We start from the raw sequence: 27,471 nt of genomic DNA on the forward strand, positions 1-27,471 counted from the left end.
TTTTTTCTTTGACATTTGTAACGACTCTCTTACCGCTAGTAATGGCACACATTAGTCCTTTAGCTACATCAGATCCTAGAGTAAGTAATTTTAAAGACTTTTTTTTAAATACGAATATCTTAGACAATCTTAGGTGATGTGATAATAAGAGAAATATTTAACATGAATATGTTTTGCGTTTTTCAGAGCAGTGTACAAATTCTTACACTAATACAAGAGATGTTGCCGCACGTTGCAGCTTTAAACTTACTGTCCACAATGGGAACTTCTCAAATATCCCAAGATAGTGAAACTCAATCACACTTTGCTCCTCCAGTTACTACTAGTCATCATTATACTTGGTTAGAAAGCGAACATCCTTATAAACCGGCGACAGTATCGTATTACAAAGTTACTTTTCCGGAAACAGTAAAGTGGCTAACCGTCGAATTTACTCCAGAATGTGGAACTTCACAACCAGAAGATTATTTACAACTTTATATACCACATATAATTCGCAACTCCTCCGTAGGGTAGATAATATTTTCATACTTTCATACAATGTACAAGTATATTATATTCTGACATTTTACGTTTATATTTAATTTTTATCCTTACAGAACAGCTCCAAGTATGGGTGAAGATATCCCTCTGCATTGGCCAGTATTACATAAGTTGAGTAATGTTCAAAGTCAATGGCCACAAAATGCTGTTGTGTTACCAGGTATGTTTAAATGCAGCATTGATTAAATATATACTGTGCTATATAATACATAACGCTCAATAAATTGTTTGGTGTTTAGGAAATGAAGTGATATTTTCCTTGGAAACTGCATCTGATTATATGAAAAATGAAAGCTCAATCACCTACGGTTTCAAATGCTTAGTCATTGGTTATGATTGGATAACGTCTGGCCATGGTCTAAAGAATTTGGAGATTGAGTTGTCTTTCCTTGGAGGAGCATGCGCTGCAAGTCTCATGAAGAAAAATTTATCACTACCTCCAGTTTCCTGTAAGTATAACATGATTGAATTTCTGTTCTATATTAATAAATCAATATAAATATGTTCGTAAATGTATAACTAAAACTTATATTCTTTAAAATGTTTTAATATATAATGCGTAATGTGCTTCTAGTTAATCCATTTTCCAAGACATCTCGAAAAGACGACTGTTTACTATTTCAGTTATATAAAGAATAATATGTTTCTTTCGGTAAATTAATTTATGATACTACAATTTCCAGCGGAAGAAGTTGAAGAGGACTTGGAGTCGATGCAGGAAACGGCAAAGAGAATTTTCTCCGTACATTCGGCATTACTTGGACGAGGATTCGCACTCGCGTCGCCACCTACAGTTTCGCAGGCTCTCGACGGCGTGCTTCCATATAGGTAAGTACCTAACATCAGTTTTGATTTAAAAAAAAAAAAAGGAAACTGTGTAGCTCTAATAGAAGTTTGATAGAATGTAATTCTTATCTCATGAAAAATTGATTCATATATTTATTATTATTATACATCTATTATATTTTCTACATGTAGAAAATTTCATGTCTTACTTACAATCGATATATCTGATGCATACAGTTTCTTTTTTTTATCGTGGAAAGATTGTAGTGAAACGGTGTTTTATTCATTCGTCCAGCTATTGTAAGTTGTCTGAAACAATACCGTGGTAAATAGGACAAAAAATCCGTATAAATATGACGTCTATTATCCAACGTCACGGTGATATGTAATCGATTATCACGGTGGCATATAACGAATCGTGCATTTTAGTAAAACGTAAACATGAAATATTTATAGATATTTTCTGGTTAATTAGAATCTTATGTGACCTATTACATTTAGTCGTTGAAGACCTATTATATTTTATCGTTAATTACACGATTGCTTTTATTTGCAATTATCTTTAAAACACGAATATTATAAATAAATAAATTTTTTCCCGTAACAAACGGCATACATACCTATTAAATGAAGGAATATTAACACGTGATCTTCTTGGAAAACAATCTTAATACGATTAGCAAATATATTATTGATATCGTCTTTATTGTATCTTCGGTCGTTCAATGCGAAACAAATTACACAGTCGGCTGTCGTTATATCACAGTCTCACGATAATTATAATTATATATGACATTATAAACTGATTTTGTTGATCACAACGATATAATTACACACGTATACACGCATACATACCTGCGCATATAGTTTGCATACGTTGCTGCGTAATAGATCTCTGATCTTTCAATATTATTAGCGGTATGCTAATAAAACCTACCTTGGCAGAGATCGAGTTATCGAGCGTAAGAGGCACAAAAAGTTTTCCGAGGCTAAACTATCTTCTTTCATGCGCTCGAGACGAAGCGTTGCTTACCTCCGCCTTCAAGTGCTTCAAGTGCTTGGGCCTTCTGTTCAATAAATCAATTTTAACCGTACAATATATTACAGTTTCTGACAAGCTTTATTTTATTTCTTCTTTTGTAATTGGCGGAATGCCTTTTTTATGATTATCAAAATATTAGATCAATATCGCGATATATGCCTCCTTTTAATTAAAGAGGAAAGGGACAGGAAAATGTTTATTTATTTTCATTCAGTTATGATCTAGGAATACGTTCGCTCATAATCAAGTCCTTTAAAATGCTTTCATTACACGCATAGCTCAAACGCGTCGAAGAATATTGCTATATGGTGGGATGTACAGTTTTGGTTTTACAAGATCATCTGTTTTTCGCTGAATTTTTTTTTCCAACGTTATATTAATACACAGCAAATTCCGTGAAACAATCGTAACGTTTTGATTACCGTGACTTAAGATTAAATATAAATTATAATAACAGTAACAACAGTTTTTCTTTATATTGCAAAGAGAGATTCATAGAAAACCTTTGCATTTAAATAAATGCACAGATATTAACAAAATAATGTGACGAATTTGCAGTACGATACATCTAAAAATTAATTTACTGTCTTTTACGGTCTGACGGATTTCACTTTTTTCGAAAGCGTGTATGAAGCAGTGGCGGATTTACATTTTTAAGGGTTGAAACTAACGTTTTTATCCAAGGAATTCTTTTAACAAAAATTGATGAAAAAAGATACATAAATTTTTATATTTAATAAAATTAATAGAAAGACACGTATGTTAAAAAACGTATTTTAAAAAGAATAACCTTGTTTTAATTAATGAAATTATTATTTATCACGAAATAATAAACTTCAAAATTGAAAGAGAAACTGAAAACACTTGTCATAATTTATAAAATGATAAATGCTATTAACTTATAAATTCGCCACTGACATGAGAGATGTAGGGTGTTTTTTTGCCTCTTAGTAAATTAATCTTGCTGCTTTATTTTCGCTCTTTAATCAGTTACATTGCTATCAATTTTCTATATAAAACGATAGTTTGGAACGATTTTGATATGAAAGTTTAGCGAAGTGTCATCATCTTCATTCATTCACTGTTTTCCTTGTGTTCGAGAGATCAAAATTTTTATGAAGTGGACACGAATTATGTATTGTGTCACTCCAGGAATGGCACAGCTATCCGAGCGAGTGATTATCTCATTTTTTGGTCCTTCCGTACCTATTTTTCGCTCGAAACGCTCACTAATGTTTCGTCGATAACCGCGCTATCGATCGATGAACTTAAAGCAATGCGAAAGGTCGGCCCAATCGCGTATCTTACACAAGACAGCAAATTTAGTTTTTTCTACACGAGTTATGCTCTCTCACTCTCTCTTTTGCTTCCTAAATCGCATCGCTTCGACGAGGGTCTCATTTCATCTTCTATGATACTGGCCCTCTTTTTTCTCTTTTTTGAAAGTTTAATGATAAACTTAACTAGCAGCGGCGACCGATTATCCGAATTCGCGATTCATTCTAAAAAAACTTTTTAATTTCCATGACCTTCGAAGTAAAAGACAGTCCGAGGAATGAGAAGAACGCGCGGTTTGAATAATCGGCCATCGCATGATATGTGAATGGAAGCTTACGCGAACTGTGTTGTACTAGAAGAGACAATCAGTTACATAAATTAAAAACGGGACAAGATTTGGGGCTGCGTACATTATGCGTTTTCATTACCTTAAGCGGCAATAGTTTACGCAGTCTATATTACGCGCACGATTAAGATGCGAGGAATTTTCCTTTCTCCACTGGGAGGACTTTTCTCACATTCTGTGAGCACGTCGGATCTAAGTTTTTACGGTTATTGTTCTTCACTAGCGTCAATTGCGCGACGTCTCTTGTAGCTTTCACAGCTTGTACACTCTAAAGCGGCTCGACGTTTCCGCCCACTCGAGTTCCTCTTCAACGGGAGCGACGATCGTGGGCCTCCTCGTCGAGCCGCCTGGGGCGTCTCGTTACAACTCGGTCGTAAGCGGCTCTGCCTTCTCGACGATCACATGAAACTCGGTCTCTCGGTATAATCTGCCGTCTGGTACAACCATCGTTATCCTGCTGTCGACCGGCGTGCCGGACGTTGCGGCCTCTCTGCCGATCACGCCGTTCTTCTTCGACACCACATCAGGTGCATTGGTCGGCACACTGATCCACTTTTTTCTGTTGTTTTGTCGGCGCCTCCGACAGCACCAGACGATCAAACACACGCATATTATCAGGACGAGAATAGCACCCACGATGATTAGGATGAAGACGAGCATGGAGCCACCGAGCGAGCAGTGACGTGCCTCGTAATCGACGAAGCTGATCGGCGTACCGTCTATTCCGCCGTCCAAACATAGGAAAGTTTCCGGGGTCTCGTTGATGGGCTCCTGGGGTTGCGATTGGGGCGGCACAAACAAATTTTCTCTCGCGTAGAACCGCGAGTAGACGTTCGTGTAGTTGAGCACATAGTTCTTCCACACGGGTAACATCTGGCAGTCACATGGTAGCGAGATGATGAGATTGTCAAGCTCTGGTCGGAAACTCGTGCGATCGAACATCAGCGAACCCTCTTCGAAGTTGCTTACGCTGTTGTTCTTGAAGATGAGGTCGTGCGTCAACGACGCTGACGGCGGCGATCTAGTCTCGCGATCCGCGCGAATACCTAGAAACGCACCCACGCTGATGCTACCGAAGGTGTTGTTCTTAATGATAACGGCGCCCTGCGCCGTCACGTCGAAAGCCTCGCTCTCCAGGTTGTCGACTATGCAGTTCTGTATCGCAACCGTGCGCGGACTCTTCACTATGAAGGCGTTGCTCCTCACAACGCCCATTCTCACACCGTCCAACATGAATTTGTGATAGACTTCGATATCGTTCATAGTGCGACTCGGCATCTGATCGCCGAACGTACCACCTATCACGTGTAGATAGCCGACCTCGAACTTTTTAAAGGCTTGCGCCTCCGTCGTCTCAACGCGACAGTTCTCCAGCCGTAGGTTTTCCGTGTGAATCAAATTGGCGAACGAGAAGGCACTCAGCTGACCGATCCGCACGTTCTCGAACGTGATCGCCTCGACGTCGCCGCGAAAGACGAAGCTCGGCATTACGTCGATGCTGCTGTTCCGCACAGAGATTCGCGTACGCGTGCTGTGCGGCGATAGTTCGAAGCTCTGTCTGACTAGAGTCAGATTCGCCACGTTCACTAGGTCCACCGATCGTAGTCCAGTCATCGAGACCAGACTTGAATTCGCAAGCATCACGGATGAACAGTTGCTCACTACTATCCTGCTGGTGTGTGGACTCAGCCGTCTGTCCCCCTCTGTGGTTAGGATTAATTCCTGCGAATTGAAATAATCTTTTGTTAGGAACTTATTTCGACAGTGTTTAACTATCTATATTTATATCTTTATTTAATTTAGTTATGTATATAAAAAAATCGTAACTGTAAAATAACTAAATTTATTCTACGAACATTAAAGCGGAACTGTATCGACTATTATTGTAGATTGTTATATTTTTTATCGTAGATTATTTTTTATTATTTAAGGAAATAAAAAAATATTTTTGAAACCAAGAGACAGTCGAGATAATAGCATTCTCTTTCTTTCTCCGAAAGACTAATTTTAGCTATTATTAAGAAGAAAGATTATAGTACACTGATTGTGAGAAAAAGACTTGTTTATTTGACTAAATTAATTTAGTTCGTCCTTATTTCTTTCGATGAAGAATGTACGAATTTAAGTCAAACATACCTATATTTGATTTTACAAATACATACATTCTCCAACGAAAGAAATAAATTAATTTAATCAAACAAACCAATTAATTTAGACAAGTGAACAATTTTTTCTCAGTATAACATTCGAGTGTAATCTGGTACAGCGCAGTATATCGGGAGGGAGGTCTCTAATAGGGATCGAATAGCTATAATTGCAAGTAGGTCTAACTATTCTAATTATTCGCGACGTGCATGCCCGGTCTCGCTAATTGCCGCGAATAGTGTCGTTATCATAATCACGAAGGAAGCTTAATTTCGTGATGCGGTAATCGGTTCCGTTTTGTCCCATCAAAAGATACGTCGCGAAGATCATTGATCTAAACGAAAGTCACGTACTCTTCTTTTAGCGAGCTTTTTTCTCTTATCGACTGTTCGCGCGAATTTACATCGAGCTATCGGTTCTGTTAGATTTTCCACTCTGGCGCGTGCTAATACGTGTTTGCCCTTGCATACGAATTAGATGACTGCGCGGGATTATCCGTTTCGCTCGAACTCGTCACGTGTCGTGCACGTAAACGATGCACGTTCGATATATTGAACAGAGACCGTTCTGTACATCTGCGCGGCAGATGGAATCGAAGGAAAAGCGACATGGATAATTTCGCGAGGCTTGCAGCGCGCATCGATATGTAGCCTCGTATCGAGCCACGTTATTGGAATGTTGCTGGCGAGATGTATTCGTTGCCTCATTTATTTTCGCTGGTTGCAGTTTTCGTCGTGACGTCGGAATGTCGCCCGATAACGTTCCAGTGTATCGAACAGTCGATCGTGAAATGTGCATCGCGATTCTCTACGGCTTTGATTTCTACAAAGGAGTCACGCGAGATAGGTATCTCGCGTTCGTCGCTCGAGGCCACGTATGTTGCGCTCATTAATTATCTCACTGTTCTGCCTAATCGATTCTGTTTAAATCTTGTACTCTGAGAGGAAGAGAGAATCATGTTAATTACAGTGCATATAAATGTATCGAATCGTGTCATATTAAAACAAATTTTTATTAGCGAATTACTTTTTTATAAATAAAGATGAAGATAAAACTGTAGGAACGATCCATAGGATTGTAGTACGAAAACGTGAAGCAGCGTATTCGTTGAATGGTGAAAATAGAGAATAGAAACTATAAAAGTGTGCGATGAGGCGACATAGGCCGATGAGAGAAAAGGGCTTTTTATGCTATATTTTTTTTTTAGCCCCGTCATTCTTACGCATTAATATCTTGTGCTCCATTCGTTCCATCCTGCCTCTGTTCAAACTTCTCCTTTTGTTCCTGTCTCATTGTCCAAGGCTACTTTTGGAAGCACGGCACCGAGCAGAGATTATCAACCATCGTATTGTACTTTCTTATTCCGACCTAAATTTATCTTTATCGCTCGTATCTTGTCTGAAGGAATTTACGGAACAGGAGATATATACGGAGAGTACTGAAATTCAAGCTTCAGTTCTCTTTCTACGAAAAATCCTGCTCAGAAGTATTTGTTGACTTTTTCAAATTACACATCATGCGGAAAAATTGTTAGCTTTAGATCCTTTTAGAAGTTATGATCATCTCCGGAAAATTCGATGTTGACCTGCCCGAGACGATTGCATTGGAAAATGTAATTGGCTCTTCTATCGTGACGGCTTATCTATCCAACGCGTTCGACATGTTCGACAAACATAAAATTCACAAATGGGTGGATAGGTCACCGCAGGTCGAATCATTGTCGTAACTCTACTGGATCCCAAAGGACATCGGAATTTTCTTTCATGAGAATTTTGCACATTTCGTGAAAAACATGAGGAGATAAGCTCTGCGGGAACCAGGAAGAACCACGCAGGGCGATGGCGCTTTCTTTCGACTTTCGAGCAAACGCGCATCTTTATTCCGTTCATATTTTCTGCTTTAGTTACGCTTGAGCAATCTCTCTATGGTAGACTTTCCGTCTTCCGTACTCTCCAGACATTTTCACGCGTCACGTTCCTGACCCTGTCTCCTTTTTCTCGCGCTGAGCATGGGCTTGTCGATTACTAGAGGAATGATTCCCAGAGGGAATTAAACTCGAGCGCGCGCGTTAGTTCGCCTCGAACTAGTTTTCCAGTTTTTTGCATGTTCGCCGTGTGACGTTATCCCGACTACAAATTCGCGAGGAAATCTGGGCGACGGAGCGTGCGATTTCATCGAGGGATAATCCGCGAGAAATTGCGAGCGATCTAATGTCGATTATGGCCGTAATCGAAAGTACCTTTTACGTCTCTAATCGAACGGCAGAACGTTCGAGGGCTCACTGCATAGGCGAATAGGCAGACACTTTGTGGGATGAAAATGAGATTTGTTTAATGGGTCGGATTAAGCTCATTGGAGAGACACTCGATTGTCGGATCCTGCCGCGTGAGGAAGAAAAGGACAGAGGGAATCCTCGACTAAAACCGGAAACGAAACGACGAACGAAAAGCGACAGAAATGGTACCGAAAGCTCTTTTATGTTTCATGAAGAATTACACGCAACAATTTATGCAGAATTTACACGCAACAATTTTGCCACATCAAATTCGTTTGCGAAAGTCCTTGCGTTGTCTGAACTTTTCGTGTATTCCTACATATTGCACTTAATAGCTTCTAGTGCGGAGAAAATTATTGATGCGATTAATTTTGACCAATTATTCCGCGCATATTACATAATTATGACAATCTGCTGCTATTACGCGATGATCATTTTTATTTTAATCGGCAGTTTACGCGAGAGCGGCAGTTCGATTTCTCATTAACAGATACTTAACGAAGTACTTTTGTATGCAGAGTTTCATTAATTCTCTATCACAATTGTGTTCATTATTATTATTAGCTTATTATACTGCGGAATAAACGCGATATTGCTGCTGAAACTGATTGTTGCTACTTATTTAATGTGCATTTTTATCCGTTCCAATTTTCTCAAGAAGAGTACGGCACATTGGCCTCCGACTACGCTTTGCCATTGCCTTTCCATTTTCCAAGTATTTTCATAACCGCGCGCATCTTTTCCTTGGAAATGGCACCCTTACGTTTCCGACAGTATTTACGGCCATTACTTTTACACCCCCGACCGAGACGCTCTTTTTTTCATCGTTTCGTGTCTTATTCCGTCGTCTCTCTTGTCACGGTAGAGTGAGTAAGTTTTAAGGTCGCGTTCGCTAAAAGGCACCTTCAATTATTTATGCTCTCCGTCAATTATTCAACGTGCGACCAAGGACTTCGTACCCAGAGGATTCATCGGTAGTCCTCCGTTGTTAAAAGCAGTTTAAAGCGTTTTCGATTACTTGTAAATCGGACTCCTTTTATTATCATTTTTAATTCAAACTATTTTTACGAAAGTAGCTTTCACATGAATTAATCATGATCATTAATCACAAACGTGGCATTCTAAGATACGTCTCTATTTTTCACTGTCTGGATTGCTGATTTCTGTGTTTACTTTAAACGTATCTTTCGTAAAATCTTTTTGGGTCATATTCATTATGAAAATATTTTCGGAAAGCACGCAAATTAATTACCGTTAACCATAAATTTAAACTCGGTATCTCATGTAAGATAGTACTCTTTATGCGAATTGTTTTTTTTACAAATACTTTTACATTATTATTCATTTGACTGATTTATCATCATAATTATACATTTTAGGAAACAACGAACATTTGAAAAGGAATTTAAATTTTAAGTTTAGATTGTATTAAAATATCAAGTATAATAATATCAAACTATTTGTTCGCGTTAGAATTTTTCTTCACATTTTCTTCGTGCTTCCCGTGGCAATGTAATTATGAGTTCACTTTATACGCGTGATGTATCATCGATGATGAATGGGAAGCACGTTTTCGACCAATTAGCCGCGCAGCAGAAATTCAATCCCGTTTTGAGTAATTTATATTCCTTATCATTAGCGAGCTACTTCTTTCTCGTAATCCGCGTTATTATATCTTCCACTCGACGGATAAAGTCCACGCGCGATTCACTTTTTGCTCATATCCGTGCATGAGTGCAAGGTCGTTTAATTACTAGCGTATCAGAACGTAATGCATATATTTATGTATATTTCGATAGATCGTTTCTCGCGACGTAAAGCTCGTTCGCTTGCTCGGTCGAGCTCATCTTCCATCGGTCATTTCATCATGCGAACGCGAATTTTATGGTATTGTTAAATCGCCGGCAGCATACATGCTTCTCGTGCACTCGAGCGGACACAAAGAACGCTTTATCGTGGAACAATAATGACAGCAAGAGACGCTAGCGAGGACGCGCGTTAACATTATCTTCTTCGTCCGGAGTACGGTGCACAGTAAAACAACGTCGTTGCATCGCGAAATATTTGCCTGCAACGCGGCTGCGATTAAATTTCCGTGTTCTACTCCGCCCTCGTTCTGTCTCTTTCTCTCTCTCTCTCTCTCTCTCTCTCTCCTCTCTTTTTCTCTCTCTCCGTACGACGAATACGAGACTCATTTGTGTACCGGTACTGCGATACCGGAATTATTCCCGCGTGTGAATTGATAAAATCTTGAAGTTTTAAATCAAATAACGCGAGAGACTTTAATTGTAGTAACACAGGGTTGATTGTTTTATCTTGTCGTGTAATCGTTAAGCACGATATATATATGCATAGATATATATTTCACGCGGTCATCCCCACCGCAGAATTGCATTCATTATTTTCTTATCGTATTATTTCACTACCTTGTACCATTGCTCGTTTCTCTATCATGAAGATAGAAGACAGAAGTCGGAAAGGGCAACGATCACGGATAGAAACGCGGGGAAAGAAACTTTTGCGAAGTCGAATTTCAAACTCTCATCACTGGCGAGAGAGAGTTTTCAAATTTATTCAATAAATTCCGGCGGTAGAAAAAGCGATAGTACTCGCGTTACCTTATTTCTCCGCTTTACTTCCCCACCGCTCGCATATTCGATTCGATTTAACGAATACCGACTTCCGGATAACTTCCGGTTTCAGCGCGTCACGAAGAAAGTTCTCGTTGGTGCTCGAGGAACACACTGTTCTCAAGTCCGACTGGCTCGTTTATCGCGATATCGCGTTGCGATTATGAATCATTCGTGCCTCCAGCGCGTAGCTGCACATAGACGCTCCTTCTTGATCGCGTCGGTGCTCCTTTAATATCGCAGATAGCCGGAAGCGTCGGAAACGCGGGCCGTAGAAGGAACGAACAGCTCGCGTGATCATAGATCGCCGAGGGATCGCCCATTATTTTTTTTCCCGCTCGAACGAACAGGGTGCGTGGCCGCCGGGGGATAAAAGCGAAACATTTACGAGAGGGTGAAGAAGGATCGCGGCGGATCTATCTTGCTACGTACGTGTATGTACGTATCTACCTGCTTGCCCTTCTCGCCTATGCGAGACCCTACCGATTTGCGTAAACACGCTGTAATTTATGGGGGTTTCCATCCCTCCGTTGCGGTTAGCACCCTCACAAGTTACGAGAATCCCTCGCATAGCCGGGGGATTAGGCTCGTTCTCTGGCTGATCAGTTTTCTATTTTCTCTCTCTTTGTCTTTCTGATCAACAGTGTTGTCTTTTTCGATCAGTTTATGACGACAACGGGAGCAAAATGGATCTCGGGACCTGATTATTACTTTTCGATCCCTGTTATCGCCTCGAGCGATACCGCAACACCGAAGACATCACTGAGATCTCGAGGAAACATTTTCTCGTGTATTTTTTTCTATTCTTCTCTCTTGGCCGCAGGAAAGATCGGGTTTTACGATTTCGCCATCGCATGAAGCTACCCGCGGTCCCGCCCCTTTATCTCCCCGTCGGGGTAATTCGCAAATGGAATAACGTCCCTTGCGGAACAAAGGACGGGCAGACAGAACCCCGTGTCGCATTGTCTGAGATTTTTCGTGCGATAGCGATAGACCCGCGGTTTCCGCACGAAACAAGTTGTTGAGAGAGAAAAAGAGAGAGAGCGCGCGCGCGAGAATTCTATCGTCGTTCGCCAGATCGTTTTAATCGTTTGAAGTGGAAAGGATAAGGAAAGATCGGAGACAGAGATCGAGACAACTCTCATGCAATTGGATGTCGAACTATTAGAATGGAAAGAACCGAGTTAATCCTAGAATTCAACCTAAGGTTCGAACAGCTCTACTAGAAAATAAATACCTATAAAATTGTGTATTCAAATGGCAGAAATATTTTGCAGAAAATTATTAATGTTATCGGAAAGAAAAAGATGGAGAGAGAATTTTTCTTTCCGTATGAAAGAGATACATGTAAAAATACGAGAGCAGTGAATAAAATGGAAAGGCAAATAATTATAATTAAAATATAATAAGTATATATTTAATAGATGGTAATTTTTTTAAAGGATTTATCCGCTGTGTATTATTCTACCGTAATTTATTCAAAACGAGTGCGAGTATTCATTATACGAAGAAGGGTTCGAGTTACATGCTTTTTGTTCGTGTTGAACAGAATCAGGTTCCAGTTAAAATACGATGAGCTGGAATACGAAAAGAGAAAATATACTTCTCTCCTTGTCTCGTAGTCGAAAGATACGTGCCTTGATCTACGTTTCTGATAAGAAGAATGGTATTTTTTTCGTTCGCTATCTTTTCGTCGACTTTCACGCGGTATCAAGCTGAGATTCAATCGAAAATCGATTCTCGCGCGAATACTTATCGGAGATACGCTTTGTGTGTCGAACCTACCTCTCCCTCCTCCTTGCAGTCGCAGGTTAATCTGCCGTAGTGGTCGCAGGAGCAGGGCGGATAATCGCACCTGCTGGTGGAGTTGGTCAGGACGCCCTTGAGTAAGCTGCTCCAAAAGAGTCCCAAGATCGCGCTGCCTAACACATATCTCGTTGCTCCCATTTTGCTCCTCTCGCACGCTCCTTCTTCCCCTCCTTTCTCTCCTTCTGCCATGCGCTCAAAGGATTCCCTCTTCTTCCTCACGCCACTTCTTCTTTATTATCGGCTGTTTTATACCAAGCCGGCGTCAGGCAATTCCACGTCGAGCCGACCGTTAGGTCGCCCCGACATGTCTGTGCTTTAAATCTGTGCTGTCGAAATCCGACGCTTTCAATTTTCGCCTTAGCTTAACGCGTACGATTAAATACTGATTGGATCGTATACGCGATTAATCCCGTTTGCACTACGAGAAACTATCTTGACTTAGTCATAGCACATGGCACATGTCACGCAACATTATGTGATTTAATTATAATCTGCGTCCCATCTTCCGATAAATTCATGCCTTTCGATGACGATCCAGTGTAAGCATCTTTGAAGCTCATTCGAATCACCGACTCGGAGAATCTTCTACTACGATATTCGTCTCGATGCTTCGCTTCCTCGTTGGGACGTTGCCGCGATCCAATTTTGTCGGTGACAGTGTGCAACGTCCGCGAACATTGCGTCTTATCACCAGAGTTCTTCGTCTCTTCGATTTTATTCCTCTGGAAACGATAGTCCGTCTCTGTAAGGATAGAGAAATTAGAAAACTTTGCACTTTTCATTCCCGTATATTCTCTCCCGCTCTAATATTACATTTTATTTCTTTCGTCAAATTTTTCGAATAGATTAATTAACGTAAACTTGATCGACAACTTAAATTTTCGCAGAGGAAGTTTTTCTGTACATTTAACCGTTTTTTTTTTGCGAAGATTTATTTACTATTCAATTTGTCTTGAATGTTTTATTGTGGAAATTAGTTCAGATTTTTTTCGAGAAGATAGACAATATCGAACGGTAACGTTTTCGTTTCCCCTTTCAAAGTGATAGTACGTTGCGTTATCATACTCGATCATACAGGAATGGACGAACTGTTGAAAAGTGCCATACGATACCGCTGCATCAAAACGACAGCGTCGCAATATCTGATGATGATAATCCGTGATCTGCCACTCGAATACTCGCCCACTGTATACCGTTGCGTGACTAATCGTGCCTACATTCCTACGTTATCATAGTACTCTCGCTCGACATGGCGTGGTTCTGTTTATCGTGCAAATATGTCGACTGCCGTTACCGTAAACTTTTCGCGTTAGCGTTCTGCAAACGTGATTTTCGATGTTATTTATGATAGTTTTGCAACGAAAAATTATCTTATTCGTCGGCCCTTCAATATTAAATTTAGTAAATTAAAAGAAATAAAGTTTAAAGAGAAATGGCGAGTAATAAACAATTTAAAGCTGATATAATTTTTTGAAATGTGTTGGAATATAATAAAGAATATTTGTGAAAGATAACTGTTGAAAAAAACACGAAAACAATTTATGCTAATTTCAAAAAACTAAAAACGTATTTTAATACATTGAACTATTGAAGTACAACCCGGTATAGCGAGTTAAAGTGTCTCATTGAATATCAAGTTTATTATTAATCATTAATTTCTGTTTGATTTGATTATTCCATTGGGATGATGATAAAAATGCAACATTACTTCGTCTCGAAGAGTTAAATATAATCTGAAAATATAGAAGTACTTTATATTTGTAACATAGGTAACATTTCCCATCGAATGTTGTAGACAGTCAATGTATTACATTGCAATAATAATAAACGTGACCTTATTTTATCTTGAAGAGTTAAATATAATCTGAAAATATGGAAGTACCTATATTCATACATAGGTGACTATTGCCATCGAATGCCATATATAGTCAATGAAATGTATCTTTGATATTTTAATTTCTCGGTGAAATAAAGTTTGGTCTATTCCAACAATAATAAAAAAATGAAACGGCGTGAAGTGGAAGCGACCAAAATCGATAAACATGAAAAGAGCATTGTGAATGAAAAACGGTCTCACTCAAAGGATTCGAAAAGAATTTCCCTTTATGATCGAGTTCTTCGAAATTTCTTCCGGTCCGATTTTCTGCCTTTCGACTTCTCACTCTACATTCAATAGGAACGAAGAGATACCTCTCTATTAACGCGGTGCTTTTACTAAGCTAATTGCTCATTGCATTAATTAGGATAACTATTGCAAAAAATTTATCTTAATATGAAGCTTCGCAAAAATTACAAATCAGAAGTTTCAAGCTCTTGATTTTTGCATCAATTATATATTCTTATTAATTTATGAATATAATATATCTCAAATCAAATCATATATTAAAGAATAATAAATATTAAATTTACTAATGTATTTGTAAAGTAAATGCTTACATGCTTTATAAGAATATTTATAAGAATATTACATTAATCTTTTTAGTTTTGCCACGTTTGTGAGATTAATTCTCGCTTCATTACTCATCCTCGTTATAGTTCACTTTCAATAACAGAGATAATAATATCGCATGAGAAAACTCTGTACATCGTTACATCGATCCGTAGATCATTTTCAATTAATGAATATTTATTGTTTCTCGGCGTAATGATCGAAAAAGAGACACAAAGAGAGAGAGAGGGGGGGAGAGGAGAGATAAAAAGCAGGTGCACGATCGTTCGTGCACGATTAATTGACCGGTAACGAAACACACTGGGCGTCGGTTTTGCGGCAGCTATAACGAACAAGCGAAGCAGGACGGAGAAACAGGACTAAAGAATACACACGCTGAAAAAAATAGAAAACGCCGAAATGAGAGTTCGATAACGAAATTGATACACTCCGGGCGAACGGAGACGAAGACGTAAACCACAAATTATTTCAACTGACGATAGAATGGATCCCACTCCGTGCGGTACAACGATTAAACGTTTCGACTTGTCTGATTTACCGCCTCGCTAATGGATGTTCATATATATTCGAGTCTGAAATTCGAGATCGGACAATCGGAAAAGCCCGCATATTTGTTATTTCAGAAACACACGGTCGAATGAAACAGATAGCGCCATCCCGTCGGTCTCTCTTGCCTCTTCGACACGCGACACGATAAGTAAGGTACGGGGTGAGATATGTGTAGGAGTAAATCGTTTCCGATTACGTGACTCTTTCTCTCGTTCGTAATACCACATCGATTCGCTGGCAACTACATATATATACATATGGCATCGTCAACTTCTCGCGCCCCATTCGGTTGGGCGCGACTCCACTGGAATATCGTATGTGATTTCTCACGGTTGCATGCAATTTGAGGAAGGAGAGAGAGAGAGAGAAAGAGAGAGAGAAGATGATAATCTTTTGCAAGCAGTCCACCATTCAACCCCCGTTTCAAGACATTCGCTTTTATTCCTTCGGCAACGTTCTATCTTCCCATCCGCTTTATCGCCGCGACTTGTAAGAATTGTCCGCACCCTCCCGGGAAAGCATTCGCAGACGGTGATAACGATAAACGAGGCCAGATCGGAGGGAGAAATAGTGGAGGAGAACGTCGGGGATTCACCCCTTACAGTAGCTCAGGAAGATCCTGGAGGGGAATAATTTTTTCGTATTCAGGGATTAAGTTGGGATTTCAGCATTACAATTCGCTTGATCGCAAGACAAGGGTTAATCCGGCGACGATTTGACCAGCAAGGATACCGTTTCATCCCTGCATTCTCGATATATACATAGATAAATGTTGAGAAGAGAATACTTAATTTCCTTTTAATATAAAATATTGTAATTTTGTGTATTTTTAATTTTTTTGTCTTTGTCTTTCTATCTTTCTCTCTCTTTCTTCCTTCAGAATATGTTTATATTATAAATTGTACAATTTTATATACATGACACGGTTCGTTAAACAACGAATTTGTTAAATAGTTGAAAAGTTTATATACTATTCAAGAGTGGAATGTTTGTGTCATAACGAGGAAATAGTTTCATCGAGTCTCATTAAGCTGGTCGTGACCCGTTTCGATTATTTACATATTAAAACGATGCGATTTGAATAAAGTCGGCCATCATTAGAGGCACATGACGTTGACGAATTAATGCGATATTATAAGAGAGGTAGGAGGAATACATAGCGATGGGCTATGTACATTGATTATTGATAAACTCTCCCCTCCCCCGGTGTCGTATTTAGCTAATTCAACCAGAGTTCGAGTGTATCTCGATCGTTTGGCGTGGCCGCGTTTTAGTCGCAATTTCGCTGTGGAACGCGACTGCATTTTGAAGTTTTATCGAAACCCCGAGATCGCCGACCCACTTCATTGCACTTTCATTCCAGCGAGTGACGAGCCCGTTTAGCGCGATTTTTTTTATCCGTAATCGGAAATAGAATAGTATATTGGAAAATGCCAAATGATTGCACATTTCATTTCTTCACTGATTCATTCGCTCGTAATAATTGTATTCTTTCGAAAAATTGCAAACATAATATTGCCAATTTTTTAAAATTAAGATTATTATATGTTAGAATTTTTCTGGCTTAATGAACGTTTTGTCAATAATTTCAAATAGTTTGAAAATAGTTTCGCGATATAAATATGAATTATCAATGATATTTATTAGTTAGGTTTGGAGACAGTTTCATCTCTAGGAATAAATATGAATTATCCGATGATTTTTTTTCAGTTAAGTTATTTACTAATGCGGCTCACTGCATCGCTATTTTCGAATGCAGTTGAGGATCCCGCGCCTCGTGTTAGCCAAACATTCCCAATGACGAGCCGACCACGGCAGGATCGAACTGTCGGTTTTGCGCGTGAAAAATAAAATCACGTGTGTCAAGCGATACGGTGTGCTGTAACGGTCCGATGATTCTGTTTGAATAGAACTTGTACAGAGACGCGTCTACCATGTCTCTCGCGCGCACTTGCTCATTTCCATGTTTGTTACGATAACGAATGGCGGTGCTTTCGAATGCGAATGAAAAATATTGGTTTTGTTCGTTATCGATATCACGTTTTTAATGCGACATACGGCACGACTGATATCGGTACGGAGTTGAAGATAACCTACATTACGGAGAACACGCTCGATCGTTTCTTTTCTAAACGACACATTTTTCTTCATCTTCATCTTTCTCCGTCCTTTTCCCCCGAATAATTCGTCGCGTAATGAAGATTCTATGCTTGCCGATCTGGAAGATAAATTTTTGTTTGACGAACGATCGTACCGATTTCGCGTTGGTTATAAAAATTGATATTTCAGAATTCTATGCGTCAAAGGAAAATTATTGAGCGAATAATTTAAATTATGTAATTTCCTATTTTTATTTTATATCGCATATCCGAGAAAAGTGACAGTCGTAAAATTATCGAAGATATCGTTTCTTTTTTTTTTTCGATTAGTAAATGATGTAAACACGGTTATCGCTAGAAGTCGACGAGCTTTTAATCAATTGCATGTCTATGAGTAATATCTTTTTTTTTCTTTAATCGCATGATATCTTTTAATCACGATATAGGCAAGTGGTTCTTAGTGGTTAAAGTTTTCCGTTGGGGATGCAATGTATCTCGAGGTCTCTTAATTTAATCCAGGTACATAATTTGCACCGCTGCGGTCCTGCTCCTCGTAACTGAAGTAACGTTATGCATGCAACGTAGAGAGCAATGCCAGGCAGAATGTTTAGTCTCGCGGCATTGTTTTCAATTTCAAGATAACAGTAGGCGAGAAGGGTAAAGCCCAGCCGAGGATACTCCAACATTGTTACATCACGAACCTTCAGAGAGAGGCACGAGTATAAATTTCTTCTTTCCGGAGTTTCACGGTGCAGTTTAGGAGATTTGCCTCAAACATCGAATGTTCAAAATTCGTTACGATCGTCAAGAGAAATGTTCGTAACGCGCGTTTCTCACGATCGAGTCAATATTTTACTTGTCGCACGACGAGTTTGACGTGTAGGAAGTTAATGGAAAATCTTTCCTTCAGAAGGAAAAGAGAAAGAGAAATATTTACGAACTCGCTCTCTGCAAAGTCCGTAAATATATTTCACGTACATATCGATGCTCTGAAAATTCAGGCAATCGGCACGTTTGACGTGCCTGTAGGACAAATCGACCTTATTCGTGTGACGCGACAATTAAGTCTTCTGGATAGTGACGGTGGCGATTCTTTCCTCGAGGGGAGGACAGGGCAGGATTAGAGAGTTGTGAGAAACGAGCAATTAATCGACCCTGTAGTTGGCGCGTTATAGGAGATAGCGCGCCCGCACCATGCCACGTGGGAAATCAAGTATTACAGTCTCGCGATGATCCATTCGAGCGAGCCTCTCTCGAGCGTGCGATCGTACGGAATAAACTCAGCCGTCGCCGCGTCGCGACGGCTAGGCGGAATTTCTCGTCTCGTCGCGCGACGACGTTGGTGGCCGTCGCGTCGCGTCGCGTCGTGGACGGTCGATCGACTTTACGGTTCAATGCCGCGGTCGACCCGCGCTTTATTTTACGACCGACAGGCCAAGCGCGTTATTTTATGCGATCTCGGCAGTAAGGCTCCATTTATTCCGACGCGTGATGCAGCTGCCGCGTGACGCTGTCGTGTTATGCAACGATTGCGCCGCGAAAGAATACATTCGCGTGCCACGTTGACGAGTCTTTCGTATGAGGTACGTCGAGGGGAAAAATATAAATTTCTCTGTATTTTTAAGAAACATCCTCATTCCCTTTTGCAGCGTTAAAGAAAAAAAAAATCCTTTGCTCATTCGACGCGTAATATTAATTGGTATCGCTGGATGATCATGTATTTTTAAACTCCTTTCTCATATCATAGTTATGTAGAATTAAAATTATGTTTTCTTCACTCGCGCGAGCACTACGCTCACATCGACACCAGAACACTCCTCCGTTAAGTCGACCATCCGGTCCCTTACGGATGAGAGAACACTTACAACGAGATGTAACGCGACTGAAGCAGGAACGAGCGCGGCTCTTAAGTTAATCCCGCGTATACGAGCGAACCTCGCGACGCGTCGTCGTCGGCGCGCGAACAGCGACTGGTCGCCTTTCGAATTCGCGGCTGGTTTGCACCTCGGCGACGGTTATCGCGCGACACGAGTATCCTCTCTCTCTCTCTCTCTTGCTTCCCTTCTCCTACGCCGCCCATCTCTTCCCTCCAGAGTAAAACGCATCCCCACCGAGCTCGGTAAACTTCCCTCCCTCGACCAGCACTCAGTACGTCCTCTGCTCCGTTGCGGCGCATCTCGTGCTCCTGTTCTCGCTTTTTACAGAAAATCCTAAAGCTTTTTCACAAGTATATTCAATCTCCGAATTAATACAATCTCTTCTTATATATAAATAAATTCTGTATCGATATTAAAAAACAACATAATTATCTTGTATTCTGTTTGCACGTCTCATAGATATTTTCTTTTAAAGATTTATGTATTCATTCGTCCATTGAAAAGTTTCGCCATTATTAACTTCTCATATTTTCTATCAGACTAATATTTTCTTTTTTCTTTCTTTCATGTTTCTTCGGATATTATTTTGCTTATTATATACTTCTTACTTCTTACACTGAGTCTACTTCTTTTTTCTGTGAAAAATGAGAGCGGCAAATTTATATTCTTAATAGTCATGCTTCTTTAACGTGTACCAATTATTTTTTGTGAATATCTCTGAGCAATAATATTTATTATCATTTCCATTGCAGTTGTCACCAAAATAATGTATTAATTAATTTAAAAAATTGTAAACATTGTTTTACTTGCATTAATTTTTTTTCTTTTCTTATTAGGTATCTCTCGTACGACTCTTTTCAATTCTTTCTCCTTTTTACGGTCGCAAATCCTTATCAGTCACAACTGATAAAACACGACTGATATGAGACTGTTAAGTCTCGGTGCTTTGGTTGCTACGATATTATCTTTCTTTGGTAATAGCCGAGAATTTATTTTTAGTACCCGTCTTTGTGGCAAGAAAACGTAATATTTTAGCCGTATTGTTATCGAGATTTCTCTCATTATGGATAAATATTTTTTTTTATTTAACAAGAAGTTCGTATTTTTATGTCTCGAAAGTTTTTTATTCTTCGATTATTTGTTCGTATTTTGTATATAAGTATGTTCTATAATATATTAACAGCTTGCACTTTTTATATTTGTCGTTACTATCTGAAATCGGAAAGGCGAGATATTTAAATGAAGTCGGAAACGAAGTTTGAGAAGCTAATAACTGCGTTGAGTTATCCGAGTTGACAACCCATGATAAATTGCCTCTGATAAAAGCGTACTGCTCTTTCGTATTTTGATGTCCATTTCCTCTTGTATTTCGTAAATCTTTAATAATATTTAAAGATTCATGCAACCCAAAAGCAATGCGATTAGCGGATGAATTTTTAACAATATTGTGGATTTGAAATTCCGATTCTATTGCTAATTAACCTATAGATTCCGATAGTTTCTCTATTATTTCGTGTATCGAGAAAACGATTGCGGATTGTCATACAAATTGGGGTACAAAGCTTCGACAATGGAAATCATAACGAGATTGTGAAACGTTTCTTTCCTCTTATTTCGAAAATTGATTTCGCCATTTACTTTTCTGACAAGATGTCACAGATGACATCGCGACATTCTAAAATCCGTACGACGGCCTTCAACAAATGTTACTACTCCCGTTGCATCACGATATTTTGACAGCCATGGATTTTCGGGACATTGGATTTCCGTCCTACATTGATCCGCTTCGAAAATCTCGTGGGATTTACGGAAGAAAATACTGACAGAGAGCATACGATGCACCATTCATTTCCGTAATTGTACAACGTTTCGTAACTCGGTAACGATGCTTTTTTATGATCGATTTTTATGTCGCGAGAATACTGTTCCGAGTGCGATCGTTTTATTCTGTAGCGCAAAAATATTTCATGATAAATGCGGTTACTGTCGTGCATGTTTATTTTAATATTTAGATTTACCATTTTCCTATTTTTCTCCGTCGTATTATGTTTCTCGCACACCATTAAACACACCATTAAACATCGTGCACATTGGTAAACGATAAACGATGAGTTTCGAATTTTAAAGCGAATGTGAAAATTTATTTACAAAATATAATTCGGATACGAGTATCTCAACTAACGCGATGACAAAAATGATAAGATTTGTAATTTAAAGATTTTTTTTTGGAATATAATTGAGAGAAATATTAACACGATTCCTAAAAATATAGATTTTGTTTCGAGATAACATGTTTGCCGGTAATAGAAATTCTGTAATTAACAATTATCTATCCAATAATACGATCGATCCTGCTATGAACTCTGGTTTCACTCAACACTACCGTTTATACCGGCGATATATACAATTTCATTGAATAACATGTGTTTGTGAATTTTATTTAATAGCTAGCGTGCTTACTCACCTCCCCATTCATCGCTCGCAAGTCATCGCTTATCGCTCGCCGATGTGCACGCGGTCTTACATTACACTTGTACCCAGTTTCGTCTCCGTGCCGCGAAGCATGTCGCGACATAATGTTGCGTTGAAACCTCGGCCCGAAATCTCACGCGAAGGATCATGCGGGTCAACTTTTCACCTTCAAGTTCGCGGAGACCCTGGCGAGGGCCCGATAAGGATACGTATTTCGATGATCGATTTGTCGCAGCGTCATTTCCCGTCCCCGCCGACGTTGCTCTCGATGCAGTCAAACGTCATTTCGCACGAGTAAAATATCGAGAAGCTTGCGATCTGACTGCCGTTGAAGATTAATCGCAATCGTGGCTACTCCCGATAGATTTTCCAATTTCGATATGACGTTGAAAAAGTAGCTCAACCCTGTGTAAGAGCGATCAGCCAGACGGAAATACACGCTCAAACGGAAGGCACTAAGTATTCTAAATTGATATCACTCGTCGTAATCTCGATTGATTATCAGTCTGTCGTTTTGTATGACATATTTACTGTACTACTACTATTACTACTACTACGCGATTACATCACCAATTTTTTATTTGATTTAAATTGGTGATTAATTGCTGGCATATACAGGTCTGACTTACTTGGAACGGTAAATTTGATGAGTCTACTATTATACTGATACCGGTAATTATTTCTACGTGAAATGTAACTCTATAACACAAACTTTCTTTATGGTGTATTATCTACTTTTCTGATTTCTTAGTAAATTAGTAAACATCTCTTTTTCTGTTGAACTTTCGAAAGTCAATGTTTATGAGTTTATTATTTTCAGTATGAAGTTCGTAATAATTGAGAACTGATTATTCAAAGTTTTAGAACTGATTATGTTTATACTTACAACTAGTATTAAAACGACAATGCCTCGTAATCAGTAGTGGTACGTGTTTTATCACGTATATATCATTAAAAACTCATTTGTGTATTTGTATTTCTAGAGAACCGTTTTTGCCAAGCCGATATAATTTTTCATACTAACGACATTATTCTGCCATGCTTAAAATATTCATATGTTTGGTACGAGCTCTTCTTGGAAAAAAGCGAGCCTACTGTATAACATTGTCATGAATTCGGCTAAGAGATGGCTTTTTACGAGTGGATCTTGTGAGAAGGACAGGAGAAAACGCGGCAGCGAAATGCACCTCGTCAAATGGAGCTCGTACACGAGAACGTTCGCTCAGTGCTCCGAAATGCACCTGAAAATTTGTTTTACCGTGCGGTGAAAACAAAAGTGTACGTACCTCGCCAAATGGGAAAACTTTGTGGTCCGACGACGAAAGGGATTACGCGAGAGCGTTGCATCCACTGTACACGTGTACGTTGCATCCGCTATACACGTGTCGAATATAAAAATGAGATATACAGATGAAAACTCGCTAGAAAATTTCGAATTTTATCTAGAAAAATAAATACTCAACTAATAAGATCGAAAAAATATTTATTCGTGTTGATCCTTATTCGTTTCAAATAATTTTTTAATTGGATTCTTATCTCCGAATAACTGTACAGATTTATTCATTAAAACTTTCTTCATTGTTATTATTTCGATTGGGAATAAATTCCGGATGAAAGACTCGAGAGTGAATACCTGTCCCGTCGAAACTGAAAAGCTATTCGGTCAGTCATTCAACATTGTTATTTTAGCTCAGTCACTGAAGTGGAGCGTGGAAGCATTAATTACTTACGTGTCAGTAGTTTACTTATGAAAACAGCTTCGAGTCAGCTGACGTAAAACAAGAAATCCCACTAGGAGTGCGAAAGGTTAACGGAAATGATATTTCCATGCGCATCAGCAGAGATATGAAGCTACCTCCTTCCGTCAGTAGAAGAGCGAGATGTGGAGGAATCCGCGTTTGAGCGAACGTGCCGGGGGATGAATCGAATCGCGCGCAGCTCTAAGAAAGGTAATCGTTGCCGAGGGTGGCGGCCGACCGCAGTCGGGCGCGGTGGAACTGGAAATTCCAAAACCAGAAATTCAGAGCTCGATAACACCAACGGGACCATAAATGCAGCGTTTCGCAACGACGTGCGCCGTGCAACGATATACACCGTTGTTTCCCACCGGAAGTTATAATTGTTTGCCGAGTTTCTCTGGTGCTCGATGCCCTGGGGAGAGTAACGTTGTATCTGACTCCACTCTTCCTGATGTTTTCAACGGAGATAGAGTAATAGAGACGAGGTAGAGTAAGAGAGAAACAGCGATAGAGAGAGGAGAGTACTCTCGTTACTCACGCGCGGCCGTATGATTTTGTTACGAGCATTATGACGCTTTCGTCCGTACACGTAATTTCATTTCTAAACTTTCGTTGCATGTACGAAACATAGATTAAAAGATTTGCAATTCGTTTCTCACCTGTTCGAACGTGAACACATATGCATCTGTCCGATGGCTCTCACAGAATGGAATTCTATGGCGAGGGGCATACAAAATGCATAATCATAGCTTATAAGGGAATCTCGCGAGGTATCAAATTCTGATTTTAATGAAACTTTGTGAACTTGTAGCTTTTACATAAAGAGATGAATTTAGAAAATATCAGTTGCGGAAAAACGGTTTGAAGGGAACGGTTTGAAATCACCCCTTACGTGTACAGCAGTTTTCAGCTTTTTCCATTATATCTTGAAAACTATTTGAGATATAAAAAAATATTTTATACAAAAGTTTAAAAAAAAATTTTTTTTTAATTTTCAAAAAAATAATTTTTTTTTTAATATTATTGACTCGAATGAATACAGCTAATTTTGTTGTAAAACTTTTGTATAAAACATATTTTGATATCTCGAATAGTTTTCGAGATATAATGGAAAAAGTTGAAAACCGCTGTAGACGTAAAGAGTGATTTCATCCTTTCAAACCGTTTTTCCGCCGTAACTGATATTTTCTAAATTCATCTCTTTATGTAAGCTACAAGTTCACAAAGTTTCATTAAAATCAGAATTTGACACCTCGCGAGGTTCCCTTGTTAGTACAACATGAGACACTCTGGACCAATGAGCACTCAGCATAAAGTCGCCATATTGATTTACATAATACGTTCATTGGCCCGGATCTTATGCTAGCATTTTGCGTGCTACAGCTCGGACAGCAAATGGATGACACAGCGAAATTTCAACGGTCAGGATTCAGGATCAATCCAAATTTTGAAATAATGAAATAACGAAGCGTGTAATAATACTGAGTATCTCATAACGACGGAGGTCGACCTCGAAAGCGAAACGACACTTTGTCGGCATCGGTACTTTTGTTCGCGCGTGTCACGTGTATGAGCGTAAATTTCAACCTCCTGTTCGTCTATATTTTCTAACTCTTAGTACGGTACCGCCACGTTGCGACATGCTTCGAGAAAGAAAAAAATATTGAAACAACACATCTCTTTCTCTCTTTCTTTCACAAAAGATTCTGCGCGTGTGAAAAATATTAACGATAAATTTGCCGTTCCTTCTCGCCTTTGCGTTCACGCTGTTCCTCTTCCCCGCTCTATTTTGAGCTATATCTCCGTACACACGGGGAGGCTAATATCTTTTATCATTTTTTATCCGTTTTGCGATCCGGGTGGTAATCGAAAGAGCAGTATAAGAGCGATATCGTATATAAATACAGCCATAAACTCGCGCGATGATCGTAATACCTGAATGCGTACTTATATCTTCAAGCAATTTTATATTTGAGACGACATTGTTACGTTATTATATATATTTGCAGTTTCTAGCGGAATAAGTAATCTATATGAATAACTTAGAAGTTATTTCGGTCTTACTACAATATTTTACCCGCGCAAAGTTATAAGAACAAAGTTATGTTTAATAGCTTGCAGAAAATATAGTTAAATTTATCGTTTTTATCTTTTTTATCCCCCGTTATCTTTATCTTTTCACAGGAGAGCTTATACTTTGCACAAAATTTGTATACAAATGCGTAACATATTTGCAATCGATCATATCCAGTGTGACGTTATTACATATTTATGATGAATTCTAACGAATGAAAGTTCTGAAACTTTTTCTTCTTACAATGAATTTGCACTTTGGACACACTAGTGCGCATTGTTGCACATTAAAGCCGTTTTACACAGCTGTTTGACGTAGAAATGCTTAATATAAATATAAATTAAATCGTAAAATTCTTAACCTGCACTTTATTGTGCTGTTTTGCAAAATACGTATTTTATTATTCGAGATATTTGCATTTCATTTTTACACTTAGATTAGATCAATGCAACGACTTTAACATACATCTTTGCATTAGTCCAGTTCACTGTTAGTAAATTGTTCACGGAAAAAAAAGATATAGTTCACATAACTAAAAATATTTAGTTGTGAGCAATATAGAAACATTATCCTAGTTATCTTTATGTGATAGGAATGTGTATGGTTGATATGATTTATTTATTTTGGTGTGTCAACTATTTATATCAATGTAGTTAGGCGCGATCTGGTTATGATAACCAAAACTTGGTTGGGGGATCATTTACTATGGATAAGTTATATATCCGTATAGTTGCGTCAATCGTGAAATTATAAAACATGAAATAAGAATTAAATTATTAATAAGAATTAATTTCTTGTTACATCATGCTATAAATTAAGTTACAATTTCAAAAAGCAAAAGCGACTCACCACGCTTACAATTAAAAATATGTATATGTGAAATGCCGTTATTGCTGCAACATAGCCTAATCTAACCATTGTACTATCAAGCAACCTCATAAATAGTTGCTCCATATTTTACTATTTAATCTGGTTGGCACATCACCAGATTTCTGTGTAAACCATACTGTTTTTTCCGTGTTCCTTTACAACTTAAAGTAACTTGGAGAGACATACTTGATTTTTTAATTGTACGTTGCAAAGTTCTAAGTGAAGATTCCGCTTGGAAACTTAGAACTTTGTATCCTATCCTATCCGTTTGATATCTTATGTTACAAATAAGGGATCTCTTTTAAAAAATGATATCCCAGACGCGTCAAAGTAAACGCGTAAAATCCCGCCACGCTTCTCACGCGAAAAGTGAATCCCTTTTTTTTCACGTCAACGAAAGAGACACGCACGCGTACACGCAATATCCCAAGTGCGTGCGATGTCGACGCGTGAGTGCACGTATAAATATTTATCCGCGAGTATCGCGG

The 27,471-nt window shown here is 38.9% G+C and overlaps 2 protein-coding genes across 2 annotated transcripts in view; one reads left to right on the top strand and one right to left on the bottom strand.

Annotated features, from left to right (window-relative positions):
* The first annotated feature begins 17 nt into the window (after positions 1-17).
* The window catches only part of hiw (MYC binding protein highwire), a 182,175-nt gene continuing 154,721 nt past the window's right edge, over positions 18-27,471 (top strand). Inside the window, 5 exon segments of the mRNA XM_018452630.1 lie at positions 18-80; positions 187-512; positions 600-703; positions 783-992; positions 1,227-1,371. Coding sequence (XP_018308132.1) covers positions 42-80; positions 187-512; positions 600-703; positions 783-992; positions 1,227-1,371 — 824 coding nt within the window. The 5' untranslated portion in view covers positions 18-41.
* LOC108725548 (uncharacterized) lies at positions 3,249-19,907 on the bottom strand. The gene is made up of 3 exons (XM_018452628.1): positions 19,817-19,907; positions 12,831-13,596; positions 3,249-5,717 (listed from the first exon to the last, which is right to left on the bottom strand). The coding sequence occupies exons 2-3, from the start codon at positions 13,041-13,043 to the stop codon at positions 4,356-4,358; spliced, it is 1,575 nt and encodes a 524-aa protein (XP_018308130.1). The 5' UTR covers positions 13,044-13,596; positions 19,817-19,907; the 3' UTR covers positions 3,249-4,355.

Source organism: Mycetomoellerius zeteki, unplaced genomic scaffold, assembly GCF_001594055.1.
Source record: "Mycetomoellerius zeteki isolate Tzet28-1 unplaced genomic scaffold, Tzet1.0 scaffold35, whole genome shotgun sequence".
Lineage (NCBI taxonomy): Eukaryota > Metazoa > Arthropoda > Insecta > Hymenoptera > Formicidae > Mycetomoellerius > Mycetomoellerius zeteki.

Coding starts and splice junctions, on each gene's coding strand:
- LOC108725548 (XM_018452628.1), bottom strand. CDS start 13,043: ATGGCAGAAGGAGAGAAAGGAGGGGAAGAAGGAGCGTGCGAGAGGAGC. Junction 5,718..12,830: donor ACTGCAAGGAGGAGGGAGAG/GTAGGTTCGACA, acceptor TTCAATTCGCAG/GAATTAATCCTAACCACAGA.